Here is a 23,044-nt window from a genome sequence, read left to right as displayed (position 1 = left end):
GTCTTGGGTTTTGTGTCAATGCTTACCATAATTTGAGAAAAGCTACGGTGTAAATACAGTGTAGGAAAATTGAGTGTAAGTATAGCATGGCTCTATTTCGATATGCCATAGATTAACTTAAAAGAGTAGATATATTAGCTCAATACTTTATCATGAAAGTTTTGGACTGCCACATCACCAAATCCATTAATATTGAATGTTTGGATCAGGATCCTCTCCTGTTGTATCTCTACATCCATTGCTTCTGCTGCAATTTTGACCCTGGAGATCTCTTTAATGCTACTTTGTTATTTTATTTTTTTTTCCTTTAAAAATTTATGGTGGCTGGATTTGCAACATGATGAGTGGCATAACAAAAAGCGTAGGAGATGATCCATGCGCATGTTATTTGGATATGTGGACTAATATTGTAGAAATTTAAAAATGAGGGTATCAAGGGTTTATTATAAAAATGGACTTAAAATTTAAATCAAACCAACTACATCCTTAAAAATGTTAGCATTCAAATGCATCCAATAAACTATTGGAGGTGGATTACAAATTTCGGCTTTGGGTGAGAGATTCGTTGAAGTGTCTCGCCCTGACCTATCAGGGAATGCTCCTACAAATATTTTCTGCTTTGGATGAACAAAGTTTGGTGTGATTCTCATAAGCTTCTTATGTACGAGGTTAGAACTCCAAAGCTCTAGTATAAGTGTAAAAGTGGTGTTTAAATGAGAAAGGATTTGAATACTTGAAAATGGTGTGTTTCCTTCTTTAAATAGGAGAAGTTGTTGATAACTAAATGTGTGTGGTAAGCCATGTGTTGCCTGGTCAACTGTTAGATTGATTTGGACTGTTGGAAAATACACTCATGAGAAGGAACACATCTTCAATTAGAAGAATGAGTCAACCTATTCAGCATTAAGTACTTTTTCGCTACATGATTGGGACTTTTCTCTTTGGGCCTTGTGAACAGCTCAGAACAAATACTATCATCCATGGTTACAAAGTTAGGTTATCAATTGAAGGTGGTATAAAATTTTCCATATAATTCTATAAGAATCCAATATTACTCGTTCATACATGGTCTAAATTTAAACATGCCCGATTTGTATATGAGACAAGAATATTCATGACTATAGATGCAATATAAGTGACTTTTGTGTAAGAACAAAGTCTCTACGTGATTTGTAAGGAGACAAGATAACATTTGGTATCTAGACTTAGATATTCCTATATGGTTAGTTTGTAAATCAATGATAATCATATTTGAAGGTAAATCTTGTTGACCAAGTGACTCCAAACACAAAGGAGGAGTGAATTGTGATATCCAAAAATCAAAAATAATTTATAAAAACTTTCATTTCTAAAACTTTTATAATAGTATTTGATAAACAAAAAGAGAAGTTAAAGTGGAAAGATAGAAAGAAGATGAAAAAGAGACATTCACAGCAAAAAGAAAATAATCAACATAAAATAAAGAGAGAATGGATAGAGAGATTGCATCAAAGGTTTTTACATGTTCAACCTAACCACTTGACCTACTTTTGTTCCCAAGATGTTTCTCCTTGAAAGTTTCACTAAAATCAACCTTGAACTTTTATAAGATCAGCCCAAATAACCTTCAACTATAAATTGAATTTTTGAACAAAATTAGCCCACGAACCTTCAACAACAAATAAGTATTTCATATAGACTTAACTCAAGAATCTTCACTCAAGCCTTTTTTTGTAGGTTTAGGTTGCAACCTTTTTAAAAATAATTCACACAAGAGAAACTCACTTTTAAGTAAAACAAATTAATCACAATATCAGTACAACACAACTCTGAGAAAGACTTTTCAATCGTTCAACACTACAACAACTATAGTGAAAATAGAATTTTAAAAAGAGAGAGTAGAAGAATAGTAGAAAGGTTTTTTATTTGGAAAAAATGGTACTAAGTGAAATAAGGAGAAACCTCCTTTATATAGAAAAATATTTAACTCAAAAAAATAATAATTCATAGATCACATAAATGAGTTAATTGATTAAAAAATATTTTAATCAATTAAACCCCCTTAAAACAGCAATCCTAATACATAAAAGGAAACCATAAAACGGTTATATACTTTAATTGATTAATAGCTAATCTAATCCGTTACTCTGCGTTTTTATTTTCTTTAATCAATTTGGCCAAGGCTATAATCAATTAGACAGTGAGTTAGCTTTCCTAATTGATTAAAAACATTTATCAATTGACTTATACTTGTCTGGATTGTTTTAAGAAGTTTAATAAAATTAAAAGAGGTTTAAAAAACATTATGTGTGTGTTGTCTTACTACTCCAAGACTTACTCTTGCTGTTTTTACCATTTCAATTGATCAAACTAAAGCGTTAGACGTAGAATCAGACGAGCTTTCACACTTTTACAAATTTAAGACTTCAGATTCTTCTGTCCAATTCAATATTGTCTAACACTTCAACTGAAACTTGAATTATCTGACTGATGAGATTTGAGATAACTTCTTCTTGATTATATCCTATCATAAAAAATCTCTGGACAATTGATATCCACTCCCCCTTTAACAGTTGTTACAAAAAACTTTTTAAAGGAAGCTATCAACCCCCAAAAGTCGTTTGACTTATAGAGTTATCATCTTTTAAATCGTTTGACAGTTATAATCATTAAAAGCAACTAACAATTATACCTACATATTACATAGATCAATAAATCTACATCGAAAATTTGATCTCGTCTTGACATATCAACTTCTTATTCCTAATCATATGCATTACTATCATTGTTTTAATTATTAGTTTAATTGATATTTCTCCTCCTAAAATAGCTAACAATATGAAATTTAAGATAAGTTAAAAGAATTTTGATATGAAATCTCTCAAACTATATTCCACATATCAATTTGTTGACCGTAAATTATTCATTTTCAATAATTATAAACTTGAGTTATAAATTCATATTTCTAAAGATCAATCTAACATTCAAATTACAACTTTTACCTATAATCACTAGATTAGAATTTAGTGATTTACATTACACGTCCAAAGTGATATTAATGCATGCCACTAGGATCACAAACGAACCATTCATTCAAACCCAAAAAGTGCACACAATCCTTTCTCAAAAGATATCTTCATCATCCACAAACTTATCAATCAAATATCTTACCAAAATATCCATTAAAAAAGTCACAAATTCACAAACAAATAAAATGAACTTTTTCCAAAATAAATATCTCAGAAACTTTATCTCATTGCCACGTTTGCTAGACCCCACGTGTTATCTACTCCACTTTTTCAGCTCAACAAAACCTTGTACGGTTTTTTTGGTGTTGAATTCTTGTGAACCCATTTGAGATTTTAGATTTTTACATAGTTTTTACTATAAAAAGATCGATTTTTTTCTTAACCCCTTTTGTTTGTATTTCTCAATTTATCAAAAATTGTTGTCATCTGATTGAACTTTTGTTAGAGAAAAGACAAACTTTTTATGGTACCCTTTTGAATTTTCTCTGTTATAAACACGGATTTTCCACGGTTTTGATTAATTTCGATAGAAATTTGATAAAAAAAACAATGCTTTTTTGGGTGATAGGGTTTTGTTGATGTAAAATTGATCATTGTTTTTTCTTTGATTTCTTTAAGAATTCTGTAACCAAACATGAGTACAAGTCGGTTCAATAGAGTTTTGCAGGTCTTTGGTTAATGTAAGTTGTTGGTGAGGTGATGCAGTTTTACATAATTCAGTGTGTTTCACAAAAATCTTAGTTCTGAACTTGCTTGCAAGGTGTTTGAGAAAAGTTCATAACCAAGTTTTTTGTTTTTTTTGTTAGTTTAGAGGAGGTTTAAAACCCCCGCAATTTCAAACGTTTTTAGATATTTGTAAAGCTGCCCTCGAGGGACAATAAATGGTGACGTCTAAATTTGCAAGGACCATTTCTCTATGAAAATTTTTACAGGGACTAAAAGTGCAGGGTCGCGTTTTTGTAGGGACCCCTGACATAATTAACCCTTGATACTAATACAATTATCAAAATGACAGCTTATATAATAAATAAAGCTAAAGCTAACCGTTTATATTAAAAGGATAATACTTGTATACAATTTCGTAGATGTGGTTTGGTTTGTATTATTTTTCAATAAAAATATGATAAGTGTATAATTTTCTCTTACACATATGTAATTTTTTTCTATTTTCACTTCTTAAATAATTTTAAAGTATATTTTTCATATTTCTATTGGCAAATAGCATAAACCGCATCTAAAGAATTTTAAATAAGTTTTCTCAATATTAAAATATTATAATTATCCAAAGAAATAATGTTTTTTTTTTGGAGGAAGACAACACAATATTGTTGAAATTAAGTTATTATAACTCTTTTATGATATTTTTATTAATAAATTTTTAAGTACATGAGTTTTGTTGAAAATAAGTTTATTTAAAATTTTAATTGATCTTAGAATTAAGTATAAAAAAAGATATGATTTTTGATAATTGGACAATGGTATGTATTCAACCAAAATGTAAAGTTATTGAAGTGTATACCATTTTTATTTAATTGTTTATAAGTATATTATTATTATTATTAATATTATAACAATCATATTATTAATTAGATTATTCTCTTTTTCTGTTTTTTTTTTGGCAAAAGAGGGCTTAAATCCCAAAATGAGATCACATATTAACAATTCTTTTACAAGTTTTTCCTATCAAATTTTCTTCATAAAGTCCAACAAGACTAAGTGGGCATTTATGGTAGGTAATTTTGGTTTGATTAGGATGAGCATATATCGAATTTTTGGTATTGATTTTCTACCAGAAATTTCAAGGACGGTGTAATGAATTTTATAAAATTACTGGAATTTTTAAAATCTCCGATAAATCGCACCAAAATTTTTGAAATTTCCGGTAAATAGATACCGGAGTTTTGTAAAAAACAAAGAATTTTTGGTATCGGCCAAAAAGAGGTATCAAAAACACACCTTGATCTGCTTAAAAGCTTCCATTTGAAATCATTTGAAATTCATGATATAGGAGAAAGCTAATAAAATTATTATGGCTTATAATCTAGCCACATGAGCATAGATTTTTCATGAAATCTAATCCTTTTTTGTTGATTGTATCCTTTCACAACGAGTCTGGCGTTATTTGTTAAAATACTACCATTTTCATCCAAATTGTTTCCCATCGGGTACCAATTACTAGATTAGATGAAACTTTGGGAACGAGTTCCCAAGTGTTGTTTCTTTCAAATTGATTTAACTCTTATTGCATCGAAGGAGACCAATGTTCATTGAAAATATTTAATGTTTTAGACAACGACTAAGAACTACTGTTGAAAGACAAAAATTATCGAACATAGGAGGTGATAAGACCAATAGTTGCATGTCAGGAGCAATCTTTAACATGAGCATCATATGGTGGAACCTCAATCAGTGGAGGCCTCATGGAAGGTAGTAGATGTTGTTACGAACCATCGTAAGAATGCTATTATTTTCAATAGTGAGTGTCCGTAGAAGCTGAATGGCCTAGAACCCTTTTAACCCATCTAAGTCTTTTTAGGATGTAGTGCAGAAACAAGTTTGAGTACCAATTCGAGCTTGTTGTCATGCGATGCTACGCTCATACGAGGTCTTTTTAAGAATATTATTGGCGCCCATGAGCAATTGTGCGAGCCGATAATATCCGATAGAAATATTATCGAACATGACATATTATTATTTCAAATTTATCTATACCTATCTATAAAAGGAATATAACTCTTTGAGCTGGCCTATTTAGTTTTGAATATGCCTAATGCTTTTTATTATTCTTAATTTATAGATTTATTCATTTTTTTACATGCAACTTTCTTGGCATAGAACGCTACTTGAGAAAATATGATTCAATTGGAGAATGACGATCATTGTACGAGAGGTGCGGAGCAAAGATAGTGTTGCATTCAACGGAAACCACGACAACAATACATGCGTACGTAAGTCGCCTTGAATGCACTCCTCTCTTGTTTATTTAGTCTTTGCTTTGATATTTCTCTTTATTTATTTTAATTGATTAACTTAATTAATTAATTAATGTGTGAAAAATTAATATAAAAAATCACTGAAATTAATCAAATTAGCCAAAGTGAAACATTATTTTCACAATTTAATCAAACTTATTTTCAATAATAAAATCAAATAAACTTTGAATTTCCAATAAATGATAATTTATGTCAATAAATTTCCAAATATTTGATTTGTTACTGATTTGATTCTTTGAGAGTGAATATTTTTAGGCAACTGTTTATAATAAAAAGGATATTTTTGTGAGGGTGTGAGTATAAATAAATTCTGAAGTAGAGAAAATTAGGAAAGGCCATATAAGAATGAGAAACAGCTTTGCAATCGTATAATTGACATTCTTCTTCTACTTGTTCAGAGTTCACACCAATTCCAGTGTTACTGTTTCAGAGGAAGTGGAGATGGAAGAATCGGTGGCAATCAGAGACAATCGGAAGTGTTTCAGGGTTACTGTTTCAGAGGATTGGGAGATGGAAGAATATGAGGCAATCGTTGTGAAAAGCAAAAAAGTTAGAAACTATATACCTGATGATGTCTCATTCTGTATTCTCTCTAAGTTGCCTTTAAAATCGTTGAAACGATTTGAATGTGCATGCAAGTCATGGTCACTCTTGTTACAAGACTCTTATTTCATCAACTTGTTCAGCAACAATAACAATTTGTTGTCAGTTAGTAAGGATTATGATGATACATATTTCATCCTATCATATCTTAAAGATGAATACACAATTCCCTCTGAGTTTTATTTGCTACCCGGCGGCGTGTTCAAAAATAGGGTCAAAATTGATTGGCCACATCCATATCAAGAGTGTCAAGACCCTATTTATATTTTGGGTTCTGTCAGTATTAATGGTATTTTCTGTCTCAGGCAACACTACAAAGGAGGTCCTGTGCTGTGGAATCCAACTACAGGTGAATTCAAAGTTATTCCTCCGACTCCTCCTCCTAGGTCTGTGCCAACTTCCCTGACCTTTCAGTACGGTCTTCATGGATTTGGCTATGATTCTGTAACAGATGACTATAAAGTGCTTCAATTGACAAATTATGGTCTTTTAAATGACGAATACCAAAGCTGTTGGGAGTTATATTCTCTGAGAAACAACTCTTGGAAAGAGCTTCATAACTGTATACCAAATCGTCACTATTATACGCTAGCTCGGATGATCGGAGTGTATGTGAATGGAGTGTCTCATTGGTGGGCTAGAAGTGAGTCTAAATATGATCTTGAAGAATGTTTGATATCATTTGATTTTATCAATGAGGTTTTCTTTACAACACCGGCTCCCTCCTACTTGGATGTTTCTCCTCGTCCTCTTTCTGTTGAACAAGCCAAGAAAGATATAGACAAATTTCTCGAGAAACACTTGGTTCTTTTAAATGAGTCAATTGCCTTGATATCAACTTACATAGAGACAAGTACTTTTCATATATCAATTTTGGGAGAACTCGGTGTCAAAGAATCATGGACCAAACTCTTTGTTATTAACCACCTACCTTTCATATGCTCCCCCATAGGAGTCGGGATAAAAAACAATCTAGTCTTCTTTAAGAGAATCGATGATAAATTAGCCTGCATTGATTTAAATACTAAGATGATTGAAGAGGATCTTGGTGTTAATCCATGGCATCATGGCTCTCAAATAGGAAAGTACAAGAAGAGCTCTCTGCCTATAGGAGGAAGGAATGTATAATTAATTGTTTTTTCTTTTCTTCTTTTCGTCATGTTTATGACTATGGTTATTGTAATGTTATAACTTGCAAAAAGTATATAAGAAGCACATGATAATTTCTTGTAACCCTGTTTTATCACGCATCATCAAAAGTTATTTAGTTATTGAGATTACCTTTCTTTTGAGCCTTATTTAAAACCACTTGTACTTTGACTATTTAGTTTTCTATTTTATTTTGAGACAATGTTTGATTTATTTTACTAGCAAAGTTTATTAAAATATTAATACTTTTTTTAATAAAACATCAAACATATTTGTTTTTATAAAACAGTAATTATTGAAAGGAAATAGAATAAAATATATTTAAAAAATCATATCTTTAAATATTAGTTATGAATGAATAGATTAGTAGAAAAACTAACTGATGTTGCACTTGAAAAAAAGTAATAGCAAGAAATAAATAAAAAAATTAACCATTTATGTTGGAAGGAGAAAGAAAAGTATTTTATAAAAGTTAAGAAAAAATAGAGTAGGTTAGGAAAGACTGTGTCTGTGGAGATTGAAGTAGTGACTAGAATGTTAAAATTAAGGTGACTGGATACGTACAAGTTAGTAAATTAATTAATTTTACAGGGCCTAAAAAATTATATAGTAGTATTAATAACAGGATTTTATTTTTCTTGTGGGGGCTTGAGCCCACATTCCATTCCGATAAAATTGAGATGGGGATGACATGCAAGATTATCAAAAAATTGATTCTCACAAACAATGTCAATGTTTCATGCTTGAATTAGAATTGATCGGAAGAATGGATTCGTAGTCTGCTGTAGTGGTATGAATACCCTCTAAGTAGCACGCTTTCTTCTTTAAATAAAAAAAATGGTTGGCAACTAAACGCGTGTGGTGAGTTGTAACATGTGGTTAGCCGTTAGATTTATTTGGACAGTCGAAAGAGCGCCAGCTTGAGAAACAAACTTTCCACACCCAATTGTTCAGCTCAACTTGGTTTCCAAAACTGTGATATAGAATCTTATTGGCGCTCTCTTCTCTATAATAACTCACTCTCACTCTAAGCTCTTCTTCAAAAAACACTCTCAGCTCTTTCATTACCTAAGTTTCGAGATGGCTCAACAACAACAATTCTGCAATGTAGATCCAAGAATATGGCAAGAATGTGCAGGAGATTCTTTCACTGTTCCCAAACTCCATTCTAGAGTCTATTATTTTCCTCTTGGTCATTTACAACACTCTCCTATAACACCTAACATCCAAACACTCTCCCTCCTCCGCCCATTCATTCTTTGCACAGTCAGCTCTATTGATTTTCTTGCAGATCTTGAAACTGATCAAATCTTTGCAAAACTACTCCTCACTCCCGTCATTGACGCAACTGTTGTTCCTATTGAGGCTAGCAATCAAGAAGACAATGGTGATCGTGTCGTTTCATATGCAAAGACTATATCTAAATCTGATGCTAACAATGGAGGTGGATTCTATGTACCTCGGGCCTGCGCTAACTCAATCTTTCCGCCGCTTGACTTGACAACTCCATCGTCATCTCAAGAACTTTCTGTCACCGATGTTTGCGGTGTTGTCTGGACCATTCGCCACGTTCATGGCTGGCATCCCAAGCGACACCTACTCACCACCGGCTGGACTGCATTTGTTAAGAAGAAGCATCTTGTTGGCGGGGATACCCTTGTTTTCATTAAAAAGTCGGCTGGAAAGATATTTGTTGGAATCCGCCGCCATAATATGTCTGCAGCCGCTAGTAAAATAACCGAAAAGACAGTTATCGATGCTGTAGAATTGGCTAAGACGAATACACCATTTGAAGTCATGTGTTATCCCAGGGTTGATGGTTTTGATTTTGTGGTGGAAGATAAAGTTGTGGAGAATGCCATAAAGGTTAATTGGAATACTGGAATGAGAGTTACACACAAAGTTAAGGGAGGCTCAATTTTTCATGGGACAATATCTGCATTCTCCCATCCTTCAACTCATCCATGGCGCATGCTACGGGTAAAGACATGCTTTCTTCTTTTTTACTTTACATACATGTGTACTTTATATATCACAATGAATTTTGCATGTTACATTTTCTGTGTGAGTTTTTTTTAAGAACCTTTTAAACAATTCTTATTGTAAAGATTATTGATGATAAGTTGAATTTTGACTTTGATTCTCTGACTTGTAGATACAAAGTATAATTGATCACATATTTGACATGATTGGTATTGAATTATTACTATTTTCATGTCATTTTTATAGGTTGAATGGGATGAACCCAATGTCTCGAGGAATCTAAAGCGTGTAAGTCCGTGGCAGGTTAAACCTGATGTTAGCATACCTCTACTACATCAACAGTTTCCCTTGAATTTGGATGGCATGCTGGGAGTCAGGCAAAATCATTTTTCTGGATCCACTTCTTCCAACTCTTTGAAAGATAGGTTCATTTGAGAACAATTCAATGGTGGTGCCAGATAAAGTGTCAACTGATAATAACCATAGTGTTTTGAACTCCTCTGGAACAAAGTGAACTGGTATTCACATCTGCAGCACCAAAATAGTTAGGCCTGGTTCAATACTATTATTTGGTCTGATTCTGTTATTAAGCGTGCTGATGCTTGTGAGATGTGCAATGAATTTGAAGATACTGTCAAATTTGTTGCACATAAATAGTTACTAAGTTTTTAGAAATATGTCATGTAGATAACTAGATGAACATGTATGCTAATTGAGTAGAAGTTTTAGTCTTGAAATGATGACATCATTTACTACAGTTTTATAGATGATTTTCTAACTCATAAAATGCATGTTTTGTTGTGTAGTATTTGTTTGCCCCATTAGGACACTACCTAGCTTTTAAGTTAAGTGTTATGGCTATAACAGTATTGTTTCAGAATGCAAATATCAAAATCTTTTGTTATAACCTCATGTGTTCAGCACTATTTTGTTACAAAAGTTCATACTTCTTAGGTTTCTAATTTGGAATATGGTTTATGCTTAGAGATTTAAATCCATCAAACATTGGCTGAATAGCAGTATGATATTTCTTTCAATGATTCACTGCCATATGGACTCGCCGAGCTGTAAATGATGTTCTTCATTGGCTGAATAACTACTTTAACTTAATTATTCGGCTCTACTTTTTTAAAATTAATTTTTAATACTAGTAGCAATCAAAATCTCAAAGCATGTCGTGATGTGATTAGTGTTGACACACTTAAAGCAAGTCTGTGTTATCAACCAAGTTGTTATACATTTCAATAGCATATATGAGATTTCAAAAGCAGTTTACTAACTTAAATTGTGACTGAAAGGTGATAAAAATTATCATCTCCAAATCATAAGAAAGAATAACTAAAAGAAAAATGAAAACCATACCATGGTATAGTAACAAAGTAGAAAGTTTACAAAGTATTCATGCTGATGTGTAGGTACATTCTCATCAATCAGCAACATAATTAGGAACACAACAGTATGCAAGTCTAAAGCCATGTTTTATCCATCTTATTAGCTACTTAACAATTTTCTAAAAAACTTGGTGAGCTATCATCAACTTCATTGTGCATCTCACGACCATCAGCCCGCTTAATAGCAGAATCATTGAAACTTTTTTCAGCGGGACGCACGATCTGACCAAATAGTATTATATGATTGGTAGTGTTTATCTCATTTGACACATTATCAGTTTCTTTCGTTGAACTTTTCTCAAATGAACTACCTTTCAAAGAGTTGCAAGAATTGGATCCCAAAATATGATTTTGCCTGACTCCCAGCATGCCATCGAAATCCAATGGTGTTTGATTCAAGGATTTCATTAAAAAGTTACTGAATTCTACCTTTGAAATAGAAGAAATTCTTTCGGTATCACTTAGTAGGGCAGATTCTTGAGCAGCTCTTAGCCGTTTTGTTGGAGGGAATAGTTGATGCAGTAGAGGTGTGCTAAAATCAGGTTCCACTTGCCACGGACTTACATGCTTTAGATTCTCCGAGACGTTAGGTTCATTCCATTCAACCTATAATAATGACATGAAAATAGTAATAATTCAATACCAATCATTTGAAATACTATAGTAAAGCCAAAAAAAAAAGAAAGCATATATTTACCTGTAGCGTGCGCCATGGATGAGTTGAAGGATAGGAGATTGCAGATATTGTCCCATGAAAAGTTGAGCCTCCCTTCACTGTGTGTGTAACTCTCATTCCAGGATACCAATGAATCCTCATTGCATCTTCCACAACTTTATCTTCAACCACAAAATCAAAACCATCAATCGTCGGATAACACATGACTTCAAATGGCGTGTTCTTCCCAGCCAATTCTACTGCATTGGCAACGACAACGTTCTTTTCTATTATTCTTTTAGCAGCATTTTGGCGGCGGATTCCAACAAATATATTTCCAGTGGAGTTTTTAATGAAAACAAGGGTATCACCGCCGACGAGTGTCTTCTTGTCAACAAATGCACTCCAGCCAGTGGTGAATAGGTATCGCTTGGGATTTCCGCGATAGACATGGTTAAAAGTCCATACAACACCGCAAACATCAGTGATGGAGAGTTCTTGAGACGGCCATGGAGTTGTCAAGTCAAGCGGCGGAAAGATTGAGACGGAGCAGGCCTTAGGTACAGAGAATCCACATGCATTGTTAGCATCAGTCGTAGTTAGAGTCTTGGCAGAGGAAACAACATGATCAGCATTGTCTTGTTCGTTGATAACCTCGACAGGAGGAACAACAGTTGCGTCAATGACGGGAGTGAGGAGTAGTTTTGCAAAGATTTGATCAGTTTGAGGATCTGCAAGGAGATCAACAGAGGAGACAGTGCAGAGAATGAATGGGCGGAGGAGGGAGAGTGTTTGAGTGGTAGGGGTAATAGGAGAATGTTCTAAATGACCAGGAGGAAAATAATAAACTCTAGAATGAAGTTTGGGAACTGTGAAAGAATCTCTAGCAAATTGTAGCCAAATATTTGGATCTACATTAAGTAATTGTTGTTGTAGAGCCATAGCGAAAGTTAGATAGTGAAAGAGCTGTGAGAGTGTTTTTGAACAAGAGAGAGTCAATATGTTTTTCTATATATATAGCCGAATGAGGATAAAGTTTATTGTTTTTGAGATAAAGTTTGTTACCGTAAATATATAAGTTTGTTGTTTTTATAAGATAATAACGTTTTTTTAAATTCAAATTTTATTTCAAGAAGTTTGTTTTATTTGATAGCAAAAGTTTGTTTTTTTTTTAAACAATATGGGGGTACAATATACTACTACTCTCTTGGAAAACCCTGGACATATGGTACTTTCATTCCTTTTGTTTTTTTTAAAAAATAAAAATATTGCATGGATATAAACCTAAATTCATTCTTTTAAGAATAATCAATAAAAAGTAAAAAAATTAAAATTTATTTAAAATTTAATTTCGTTTTTAATTGTCATCATAAGCGTGTTTGGTTTAATGAAGTAGAGAGAAAATTTTATTTCAATTTTTTTATTAATAAAAAAAATATGATTGATTGTGTGTAAATCTATATATTGTATCCATATATGTATTTTCCTTTAAAAAAAACACTCTAGCTTGAAGGGTATGTCTACAACCAAGTGACTTCTCTAAGAAAAAGAATATTTATTGAAATTAAGTTATTATAACTCTTTTACGATATTTTTTATTAATAAATTTTTTAGTATACGAGTTTTGTTTTGGTATCAATGTTTTTTAAAAAAGTTTATTTAAAATTTAAATTTATTTTAAAATTTTAAAAAAAATATATATTATTATTAATATTATAATAATCATATTATTAATTAGATTATTCTTTGAATATTAATAATGATTATAATAACCTTTTTCATAATATTTTTTTAATCAAGTTTTTTTTATTTTTAAATTACGCTGTTGACAATTTGTACATTGGATATCTAAAAACAACTAATCTTTCTAATATTTCGATATGCCATAGATTAACTTAAGAGAGTAGATATATTAGCTCAATACTTTATCATGAAAGTTTTGGACTGCCACGTCACCAAATCCATTAATATTGAATGTTATTTGGATAGGTGGACTAATATTGTAGAAATTTAAAAATGAGAGCATCAAGGGTTTAGAGTTTATTATAAAAATGGACTTAAAATTCAAATCAAACCAACTACATGTTAACATTCAAATGCATCTAATAAACTATTGGAGGTGGATTACAAATTTCAGCTTTGGGTGAGAGATTCGTTGAAGTGTCTTGCCCTGACCTATCATGGAATGCTCCTACAAATATTTTCTGCTTTGGATGAACAAAGCTTGTTGTGATTGTTATAAGCTTCTTATGTACGAGGTTAGAACTCCAAAGCTCATGCTAGTATAAGTGTAAAAGTGGTGTTTAAATGAGAAAGGATTTGAATATCTGAAAATGGTGTGTTTCCTCCTTTAAATAGGAGAAGTTGTTGGTAACTAAATGTGTGTGGTAAGCCATGTGTTGCCTGGTCAACTGTTAGATTGATTTGGACTGTTGGAAAATACACTCATGAGAAGGAACACATCTTCAATTAGAAGAATGAGTCAACCTATTCAGCATTAAGTACTTTTTTGCTACATGATTGAGACTTTTCTCTCTGGGCCTTGTGAACAGCTCAGAACAAATACTATCATCCATGGCTACAAAGTTAGGTTATCAATTGAAGATGGTATAAAATTTTCCATATAATTCTATAAGAATCCAATATTACTCGTTCATACATGGTCTAAATTTACACATGCCTGATTTGTATATGAGACAAGAATATTCATGACTATAGATGCAATATAAGTGACTTTTGTGTAAGAACAAAGTCTCTATGTGATTTGTAAGGAGACAAGATAACATTTGGTCTCTAGACTTAGATATTCCTATATGGTTAGTTTGTAAATCAATGATAATCATATTTGAAGGTAAATCTTGTTGACCAAGTGACTCCAAACACAAAGAAGAAGTGAAGTGTGATATCCAAAAATCAAAAATAACTTATAAGAACTTTCATTTTCTAAAACTTTTATAATAGTATTTGATAAACAAAAAGAGAAGTAAAAGTGGAAAGACAGAAAGAAGATGAAAAAGAGACATTCACAGCAAAAAGAAAATAATCAACGGAAAATAAAGAGAGAATGGATAGAGAGATTCCATCAAAGGTTTTTACATGTTCAACCTAACCATTTGACCTACTTTTGTTCCCAAGATGTTTCTCCTTGAGAGTTTCACTAAAATCAACATTGAACTTTTATAAGATCAGCCCAAACAACCTTCAACTATAAATTGAATTTTTGCACAGAATTAGCCCACGAACCTTCAACAACAAATAAGTATTTCATATAGACTTAACTCAAGAATCTTCACTCAAGCCTTTTTTTAGGTTTAGGTTGCAACCTTTAAATCTTTTAAAAATAATTCACACAAGAGAAACTCACTTTTGAATAAAACAAATTAATCACAATATCAGTACAACACAACTCTGAGAAAGACTTTTCAATCGTTCAACACTACGACAACTATAGTGAAAATAGAATTTTAAAAAGAGAGAGTAGAAGAATAGTAGAAAGGTTTTTTATTTGGAAAAAATGGTACTAAATGAAATAAGGAGAAACCTTCTTTATATAAAAAAAATATTTAACTCAAAAAAATAATAATTAATAGATCACATAAATGAGTTAATTGATTAAAAAATATTTTAATCAATTAAACCCCCTTAAAACAGCAATCCTAATACATAAAAGGAAACCATAAAGCGGTTATATACTTTAATTGATTAATAGCTAATCTAATCAGTTACTAGGCGTTTCTATTTTCTTTAATCAATTTGGCCAAGGCTATAATCAATTAGGCAGTGAGTTAGCTTTCCTAATTGATTAAAAACACTTATCAATCGACTTATACTTGTCTGGATTGTTTTAAGAAGTTTAATAAAATTAAAAGAGGTTTAAAAAACATTATGTGTGTGTTGTCTTACTACCCCAAGACTTACTCTTGCTGTTTTTACAGTTTCAATTGATCAAACTAAAGCGCTAGACGCAGAATCAGACGAGCTTTCACCTCCTAAAATAGCTAACCAATATGAAATTTGAGATAAGTTACTAGAATTTTGATATGAAATCTCTCAAACTATATTCCACATAACAATTGACACTAAATTATTCATTTTCAATAATTATAAACTTGAGTCATAAATTCATATTTCAAAAGATCAATCTAACATTCAAATTACAACCTTTACCTATAACCACTAGATTAGAATTTAGTGATTTACATTGCACGTCCAAAGTGATATTAATGCATGCCACTAGGATCACAAACGAACCATTCATTCAAACCCAAAAAGTGCACACAATCCTTTCTCAAAAGATATCTTCATCATCCACAAACTTACCAATCAAATATCTTACCAAAAAAATCCATTAAAAAATCACAAATTCACAAACAAATAAAAGTACTTTTTCCAAAATAAATATCTAAGACACTTTATCTCATTGCCACGTTTGTTAGACCCCACGTGTTATCCACTCCACTTTTTCAGCTCAACAAAACCTTGTACGGTTTTTTTGGTGTTGAATTCTTGTGAACCCATTTGAGATTTTAGATTTTTACATAGTTTTTACCATAAAAAGATCGATTTTTTTCTTAACCCATTTTGTTTGTATTTCTCAATTTATCAAAAATTGTTGTCATCTATTGAACTTTTGTTAGAGAAAAGACAAACTTTTTGTGGTACCCTTTTGAATTTTCTCTGTTATAAACACGGATTTCCCACGGTTTTGATTAATTTCGATAGAAATTTGATGAAAAATGCTTTCTTGGGTGATAGGGTTTTGTTAATATAAAATTGATCATTGTTTTTTCTTTGATTTCTTTAAGAATTCTGTAACCAAACATGAGTACAAGTGTTTCTCCCAATCTTGAATGTTGGAAACTGAGAACCCTTTATTCTCTTCCCTCTGATTCATGGAAATCACCACGTTCGGTTTCTTGTCATACACAGAAACATGTTCCTGAGAGGAACAAAGTCAATGGTTTTTCTTGTTCCTTGTTGTCTAGGTCAAGGAACTTGAAGGGTAAAAGAGTAAATCGTGGTTGTTCTTGTTCAGCTCTTTTTAATGATTTTCATCTTCACAAAGATGAAAATGGAAGAGAAATTCTGGAACCTTCTTTGCTTGGTATTCAGCCTGAGCCACCTAGCTGGCCAGAGAGAGAAGAGATTTTGAGACTGAGTTTTGAAAGGAGAGTGAAAAGTGTTGGAATCCCTTTGTCTATTAGGATGATTAAAAAGAAGCTTCAATTGGAACAAGGCTTTGGAGATGGATCAAGTGAATTGAATAACTGTTCTGTTAAGAAGAGTTTTGGATCTTTGTTGTTTATTCTTCATGAGCTTCAGAATCATGCTTTGCAAACAAGGGAATCACTTTGTGGTGAAGATTTGAAAAGTGTTATGGTTAAGCTAAATAGAGAAATGGATGATTCTTTTGTGTGGTTGTTTCAACAGGTTTTCAGCGAGACGCCGTCTCTCATGGTTGATGTTATGGTTTTCCTAAGTAACTTTTCTGTGTTTTCTATGCATAACAACAATATTGTTAAGGATGTGAGTGAAGTTCTACATGGTGTTGTGGTTCAAGATGAGTGTGTAAAGGAAGAGTTGACAGAAGAGGAAGAAAAGTTATGGAATTCTATGTTGGAGGAAGGTTCAAAGATGCAAAGAGAATTGAGGGGTGAGGGTTTGGATCATGAAACAATGATGAAGTTTGTGGCACCAGTATGTGTGGAGATTGAAGGGGATCAATATGAGGAATATGAGAAAACTGAGGCTTATTACAAAAAGCATATAGTCCTTTCACCTTACAATTCACTTCTTCTGTCAAACTATGCACAGTTCCTCTTCCTTGTTCTTCATGACAATGATGGGTGAGTTCTCAGAATCCAATTTTCTGATACAGTTTGAGTAACATTAAATGATGTTTGCAGTTTTAGAGTTACATACTATATTTATCACTGATTAAACTTGTCTATATGATCACAGAGCTGAAGAATACTACAAAAAATCAGTGCTAGTTGAATCACCAGAGGGTGAAGCATATTGCAGATATGCCGATTTCTTGTTGTGGATAAGGAAGGATAATTGGGCAGCAGAATTGAGATATCTACAAGCATTGGAATCAGATCCTGGCAACACTTATTATCTGTCAAAGTATGCTAGTTTCCTTTGGAATACTGGTGGACAACAAGACAATTCTACTAGCTTTCCTATAGAAGAATTAGATAACTTACAAATATGATATTGTTCATATTCTTCTCCATCTATTTATGATTGTTCTGCTATAAAGCTGTCTAAAATTTGAATGGATGAATAAACACATCATTGTGCAATTATATTTTCTAACTGATCTCACTAGAGATCAAATCACTATGTTACTCATTGATAGTTCATTAGTTCTACATTCTGATTCTGTTTTGATTTGCATTTAGTATTATTAACAGTTCATTCGTGCAAACGAAATTACGAAAGTGCAGTTTTTTTTGTCGAAATCACAGTGCTACACTGTGATTATGTCAAACTCACCCTCAATTCAAACATCATTCTATTAGGTTAACACACTAGATAAAATTCAATTTCTAAGAATTTAATATCCCTCAATATACTTCTACATTACAAAATCTTATTCTAAGGGACAAAAAACACCCTTACCTAGAATGGTGACTTGCATTACACGTCAATATTACAAGAAATCAACCTAAGGAACTTGCTAAAACAGGGCCAAAAAGCAAGAATTGTGTATAAAAAGATTCAATATCATACAGCTCTATTGACTAACATATGAATGCGGTAACTCAGCTAGCTACTCAACACTAATTGACAACAGTGGAATTTTTCTAAAAATGTAAAGAAAATAACAATCTACTAATCACCAAAACACTAATCACCAAAACCAGACATTGCGACTATCAACTGCCTTCACTGAAGTATATACCAAGGGCATCCGCCCAAACATGGCGGTAAATATGTTGACACACTCTGATCTTCGTATACTATGACCTCCCAAACTACTAATTCCTGTCGATCCAATCTCATATATTTTGGCTGTAACAAAGACAAAATCCACAAAGTTAATTAACATCATATACATACCTATAATCTTTGTATGAATGGCATATATCAACATGGTTTAAAATCAATTAGAGTAATGTTCGATTTTTATTACCACAATGGACAATATTAAAACAAGCATTAGCATGGAACTTTACAATCAACTACTTTCTTATGCTACTGTTATCGCATTTTTGTATGCTAACAAGATAACTAACACCAGCTTATTCAAGAAGGAGAAAAGGGGAAAATAGCATCTAAATGAACAGAACAAACTACAAAATACTTCTAGCATTCAATAAGAAGATTTCGAAGACGTGGTTTGCATTCACTGAAAGAAGGTTAGCTTAATGGGAGAACATTATCATTAAATATATTTCGACGGAAAACACGCATATACATTGAGGAAGTGAAGTTGAGGGAAATGTAATAAGATACAGATTGTTAAATTACCTTTAACCCATAAAGGGGGTGCACCAGTTGCATTTGCGACAAGAAAAGACATTGCAATATCTTCACAATTCCTGGTAAATCAATTGAATTATTGAGAATTAACAAAATAATAGGAACTAAAGTTTGAAAGATTGAAATCTGATAAGAATAAAGGTAGTTGGTGGGTATTCAGTTCAGATAAAAACCTGTTCTTTGTTACATATTCTCTAATCGATGATGGCATCTCATTCGTGTAGAGACTGAGATACTTTTTGTGAAAGAATGCTGCCTTGGAGAGCACCATGCTATATGTACCTGTCCACCACACAGACCACCATCCGCCATATCTAAACTTGTTGTCTTCACCATTCTGCAAGAACATTGAATAACTTAAAAGATTAGACTTACGAGTTTTTTTGATATTTTTCATCTCTCTGAACCAATCATGGGAAAAAAGTTATACCAAACCTAACAGACATTAATCATAAGTTCACATCAGGTTTAAAGATGCATCAAACATGACTAGTAGCTTATGTCCCCAGATTACGATGAGGGTCAGCTTTAGAAACAAAATTACACGTGATATACAAAGCAGTGGCATAAAAGAAATATTGAGCAACCAAATTATCAAGGATAATAGACAATCATCAAGTAAGAAAAAAAAACATACCAATGAATCCACCCAATGTACACGAGGTACAAACCCCACCATTGCATCTGGTGCACTTTGCCAAACATCAAATGCAAATTCCACTGAAGAGCAAGGAAATATGACATCATCGTCAACAGAAAAGACAGCATCAGTCTCCAAATCTGTAATTTCTTTAAATCTGTTGTTCAAACTGTCTTCTTTGTTGACATCAAACCTCAGCTTTACATATTGTCCGTCTCTAGACTTGGATTTTACAGCTTGGTGCAGAAATTTTAGAAGACCTTCTGATGGAGGATCGAGTTCACTCCATACAATATGTACTGAATCAAGTCGAGGACAGGATGAATAATGTTTGATGGACTGCTTTAAGAGATCATATCGCTTCCATGTGTTCATTACAATAGAATATCCTTTCCTGCAAACAAAGAATAAACAACAATTAGTTCTCAGGTATTACAGCAACAAACTCTCAGTGCTCTGATAATAAAATTCAGAAACTAAAAGTCAACCCCAGATTTTGTTCTGTTTTCTCTTTTCTCCAACTCCATGGTAAGGTGACTTTGAAAGCTCACCAACATGACTCTTGCAATATTAAGCGACACAGACACGGACACCGGATCGATACCGACACGTCGATACCGGTAATAATTTACTAAAATGAATAAATTGAATAAAATCAAAAGTGTCGGTGCCGGTGTCAGACATGGGCACGTCTTTTTTCAGAGGTGTCGGTGCTACAAAAATATTAAGTGCTTGTTTGAATTCATGATTCATAGGGCGAAAACTGATTACCTTCTCTCAAACACGACCTTATCTCAAAATTGACCCAATCAATACTGAAATATGACCAAATCAATTTTGAATATTCTGAAATCAAAATTGAAATTTTCTCTATACTCTATCAAGTTCATACTGAAATTTGACCAAATCAATACTGAAATATGACCAAATCAATATTGATATTCAAAGTTTAGTCAAATTTGATATTTCAAACTGAAATTTGACCAAATCAATTGTAAGTAATCAAGTTCATTTAAAACTTATTAGGCAAACGCTCACCAAAACACACTAAATTACTGGTCCAAATTCCAGTACACAATTAGATAATCACTGGAAAAACAATACCAAAAAAAGATTCAAAGTCCAAGAAATGGTTCCAACACACAAATATGAACAAAAGCAACATTCCCCCCAATATCAATATCCAAATTATGCAGCACCAAAACCTCATACAGAACATGTAGCTCCTTCCTTCAAAACCTATGAAACACGGACATCCACGGTCACCCCAAACACAACTCTGACACTGACACGACAACTCTAGTAATAATTTGAAAAAATAAATAAATTAAATGTAATTACAAGTGTCAGTACATGTGTCTGATACCGACACGGACACGCATTTTTTCAGAGTGTCGGTGCTACATAGTTCAGAACTCAAAAGCTGATTTCAATCTATAAACATCACAGTTCTATTCACCTCAATACATCCTTTCCAAATCCAAATCCTAAACATTAACTATCATTTAATCATATCCCTAATTTTCTCTCCAAAATGAACTTAACACTAATCTTCAAATCAAGCCAATAACCTAATTCTACTTCAATTCAACCCTGTAAATAAAACCCTATTATATACAAATATCCCTTTCTAATCAATTTTCATTTGCCAAAGAAACAAAAAAAGACAACAATAAAAACCAAACAGAATCTTAATTCCAAACACTTTATATTGAAATTCCATTAAAAAAAACAAAACTTTATATCATTTAAACAAAATAAAATTTTTCTATAATCAAACCCAAAACAAAACTAATTTTTTTTCATTAGTGCAATTATGTTACCCTAAAACATAAACTACCAAAAAATAAAAAAAAAAAAGCTTCAATAAGTATTATAAAAAAAGGAAGAAAAACGAACCTTGAATCAGTGAAACGACGAAGTGGAGGAGTTTGAATATTATTATTATTGTTCCACAATAAGAAAGTTGAACCGGTTGTTGAAAATGCGAGAAGCGTTAACGCGACGCAAAAAAACAGCAGAAGCTTGATCTTCACTGATTTAACGGTGGAGATCGCAAGTAACCGAAACCTCTGCTCAATCCGACGGTTCAACCAACAGCTCCCTCTCATCACCGCCGTTAATACTAAGAATCTATAAAAACGAAAACCCGGTGATCTTACTTTTCTCGAACCGGTTCGGTTCAGTGACGAACCAGAACGGACTTCATTTCGAACCGGAGGTTTATCAGGCTCGGCGAAGACGAAGCAGAAACAGGTTCGATTAGGATTGTGATTAAGATTTTTAACGTGCGAAAGTGATTGTCGTTTGGTTCCAACAAACAAAAACTCAGGTGTTGGGTGACACGTGGATGGTTTAATCGCCGTTGGATGATCGGATCAAGAATTGAGAAACGCGATGGTTTCTTTGGCGATGGTGTTTTTTTGTTTTTGTTTCAGAGAATTGAGAGTTTACGCATTTCTATATTCTGCACGCTACTATTATATGAAGGGAATTTAATGGTGTTAGAGTTTTGATTTATAGGGTGTTTGGAATGAAGGAAAGGAAGGGGAGTGAAAGTGAAAGGGATTGAGGAAATGTGTGTGTGAAGTTTGGTGATTTGGAGTGGCGTAGGAAAGAGAGATCTCTCTATTTGGAACAAATTGAATGAAAAGGAAAGATCTAGTTCAATGAATAGATTGAGACGAGCTGTGTTTGTCATTTTATCTTTTCTTTTTTATTATAATTACTAATAATAATTACTAGTAACATTTTGTGCACGAATAAATTTATTTAATAAGATATGATACATTTATAATTTTAAGATAAATTATTTAATCGTAAAATAAATAATAATTATGTAAATTTAATTGTATTAAATAATTATATAAAAAAATTAAGAGATGAAGAGATAAAATTTGACATTTGAAAATAAATTTTTTTAGATAATTATTAATTAAAATAAAATAAATATTATGATTATAATAACTCGTGAGATATATGATTTTATTATTATATTTATGTGTCAATTTCATATATGTATTATCCATCGATCGTCAACAAAAATGAGAATTAATTAAACTTATTTATCTAAATATTGAAAATTAAACTAAATTGTTTCAATCAAATTCCTTATAAATAGCATTGTAAAG

At 32.2% G+C, this 23,044-nt stretch overlaps 5 protein-coding genes across 5 annotated transcripts; 3 read left to right on the top strand and 2 right to left on the bottom strand.

The window, feature by feature from the left end:
- The first annotated feature begins 6,340 nt into the window (after nucleotides 1-6,340).
- Nucleotides 6,341-7,792, top strand: LOC131617619 (F-box/kelch-repeat protein At3g06240-like). The gene has a single exon (XM_058888881.1). It carries the CDS (start codon nucleotides 6,443-6,445, stop codon nucleotides 7,730-7,732), a length of 1,290 nt encoding a protein of 429 aa, XP_058744864.1. The 5' UTR covers nucleotides 6,341-6,442; the 3' UTR covers nucleotides 7,733-7,792.
- Nucleotides 7,793-8,833: 1,041 nt separating this feature from the next.
- LOC131619501 (auxin response factor 17-like) lies at nucleotides 8,834-10,171 on the top strand. The gene is made up of 2 exons (XM_058890589.1): nucleotides 8,834-9,733; nucleotides 9,983-10,171. Exons 1-2 carry the CDS (start codon nucleotides 8,834-8,836, stop codon nucleotides 10,169-10,171), a joined length of 1,089 nt encoding a protein of 362 aa, XP_058746572.1.
- A 1,064-nt stretch (nucleotides 10,172-11,235) lies between these two features.
- On the bottom strand, nucleotides 11,236-12,724 carry LOC131619500 (auxin response factor 17-like). The gene is made up of 2 exons (XM_058890588.1): nucleotides 11,825-12,724; nucleotides 11,236-11,733 (listed from the first exon to the last, which is right to left on the bottom strand). The coding sequence occupies exons 1-2, from the start codon at nucleotides 12,722-12,724 to the stop codon at nucleotides 11,236-11,238; spliced, it is 1,398 nt and encodes a 465-aa protein (XP_058746571.1).
- Nucleotides 12,725-16,219: 3,495 nt separating this feature from the next.
- LOC131620992 (uncharacterized) lies at nucleotides 16,220-18,148 on the top strand. Its single transcript, XM_058892192.1, has 2 exons — nucleotides 16,220-17,628; nucleotides 17,744-18,148. The coding sequence occupies exons 1-2, from the start codon at nucleotides 16,604-16,606 to the stop codon at nucleotides 17,997-17,999; spliced, it is 1,281 nt and encodes a 426-aa protein (XP_058748175.1). The 5' UTR covers nucleotides 16,220-16,603; the 3' UTR covers nucleotides 18,000-18,148.
- A 257-nt stretch (nucleotides 18,149-18,405) lies between these two features.
- On the bottom strand, nucleotides 18,406-22,562 carry LOC131620993 (glycosylinositol phosphorylceramide mannosyl transferase 1-like). The gene is made up of 5 exons (XM_058892193.1): nucleotides 21,813-22,562; nucleotides 19,911-20,307; nucleotides 19,447-19,610; nucleotides 19,262-19,332; nucleotides 18,406-18,802 (listed from the first exon to the last, which is right to left on the bottom strand). The coding sequence occupies exons 1-5, from the start codon at nucleotides 22,022-22,024 to the stop codon at nucleotides 18,642-18,644; spliced, it is 1,005 nt and encodes a 334-aa protein (XP_058748176.1). The 5' UTR covers nucleotides 22,025-22,562; the 3' UTR covers nucleotides 18,406-18,641.
- Nucleotides 22,563-23,044: the final 482 nt, after the last annotated feature.

Source organism: Vicia villosa, linkage group LG7, assembly GCF_029867415.1.
Source record: "Vicia villosa cultivar HV-30 ecotype Madison, WI linkage group LG7, Vvil1.0, whole genome shotgun sequence".
NCBI classification, from domain to species: Eukaryota; Viridiplantae; Streptophyta; class Magnoliopsida; order Fabales; family Fabaceae; genus Vicia; species Vicia villosa.
Note: the sequence above shows the minus strand (reverse complement) of the source record. Positions and strands in the feature narration are given on the sequence as shown.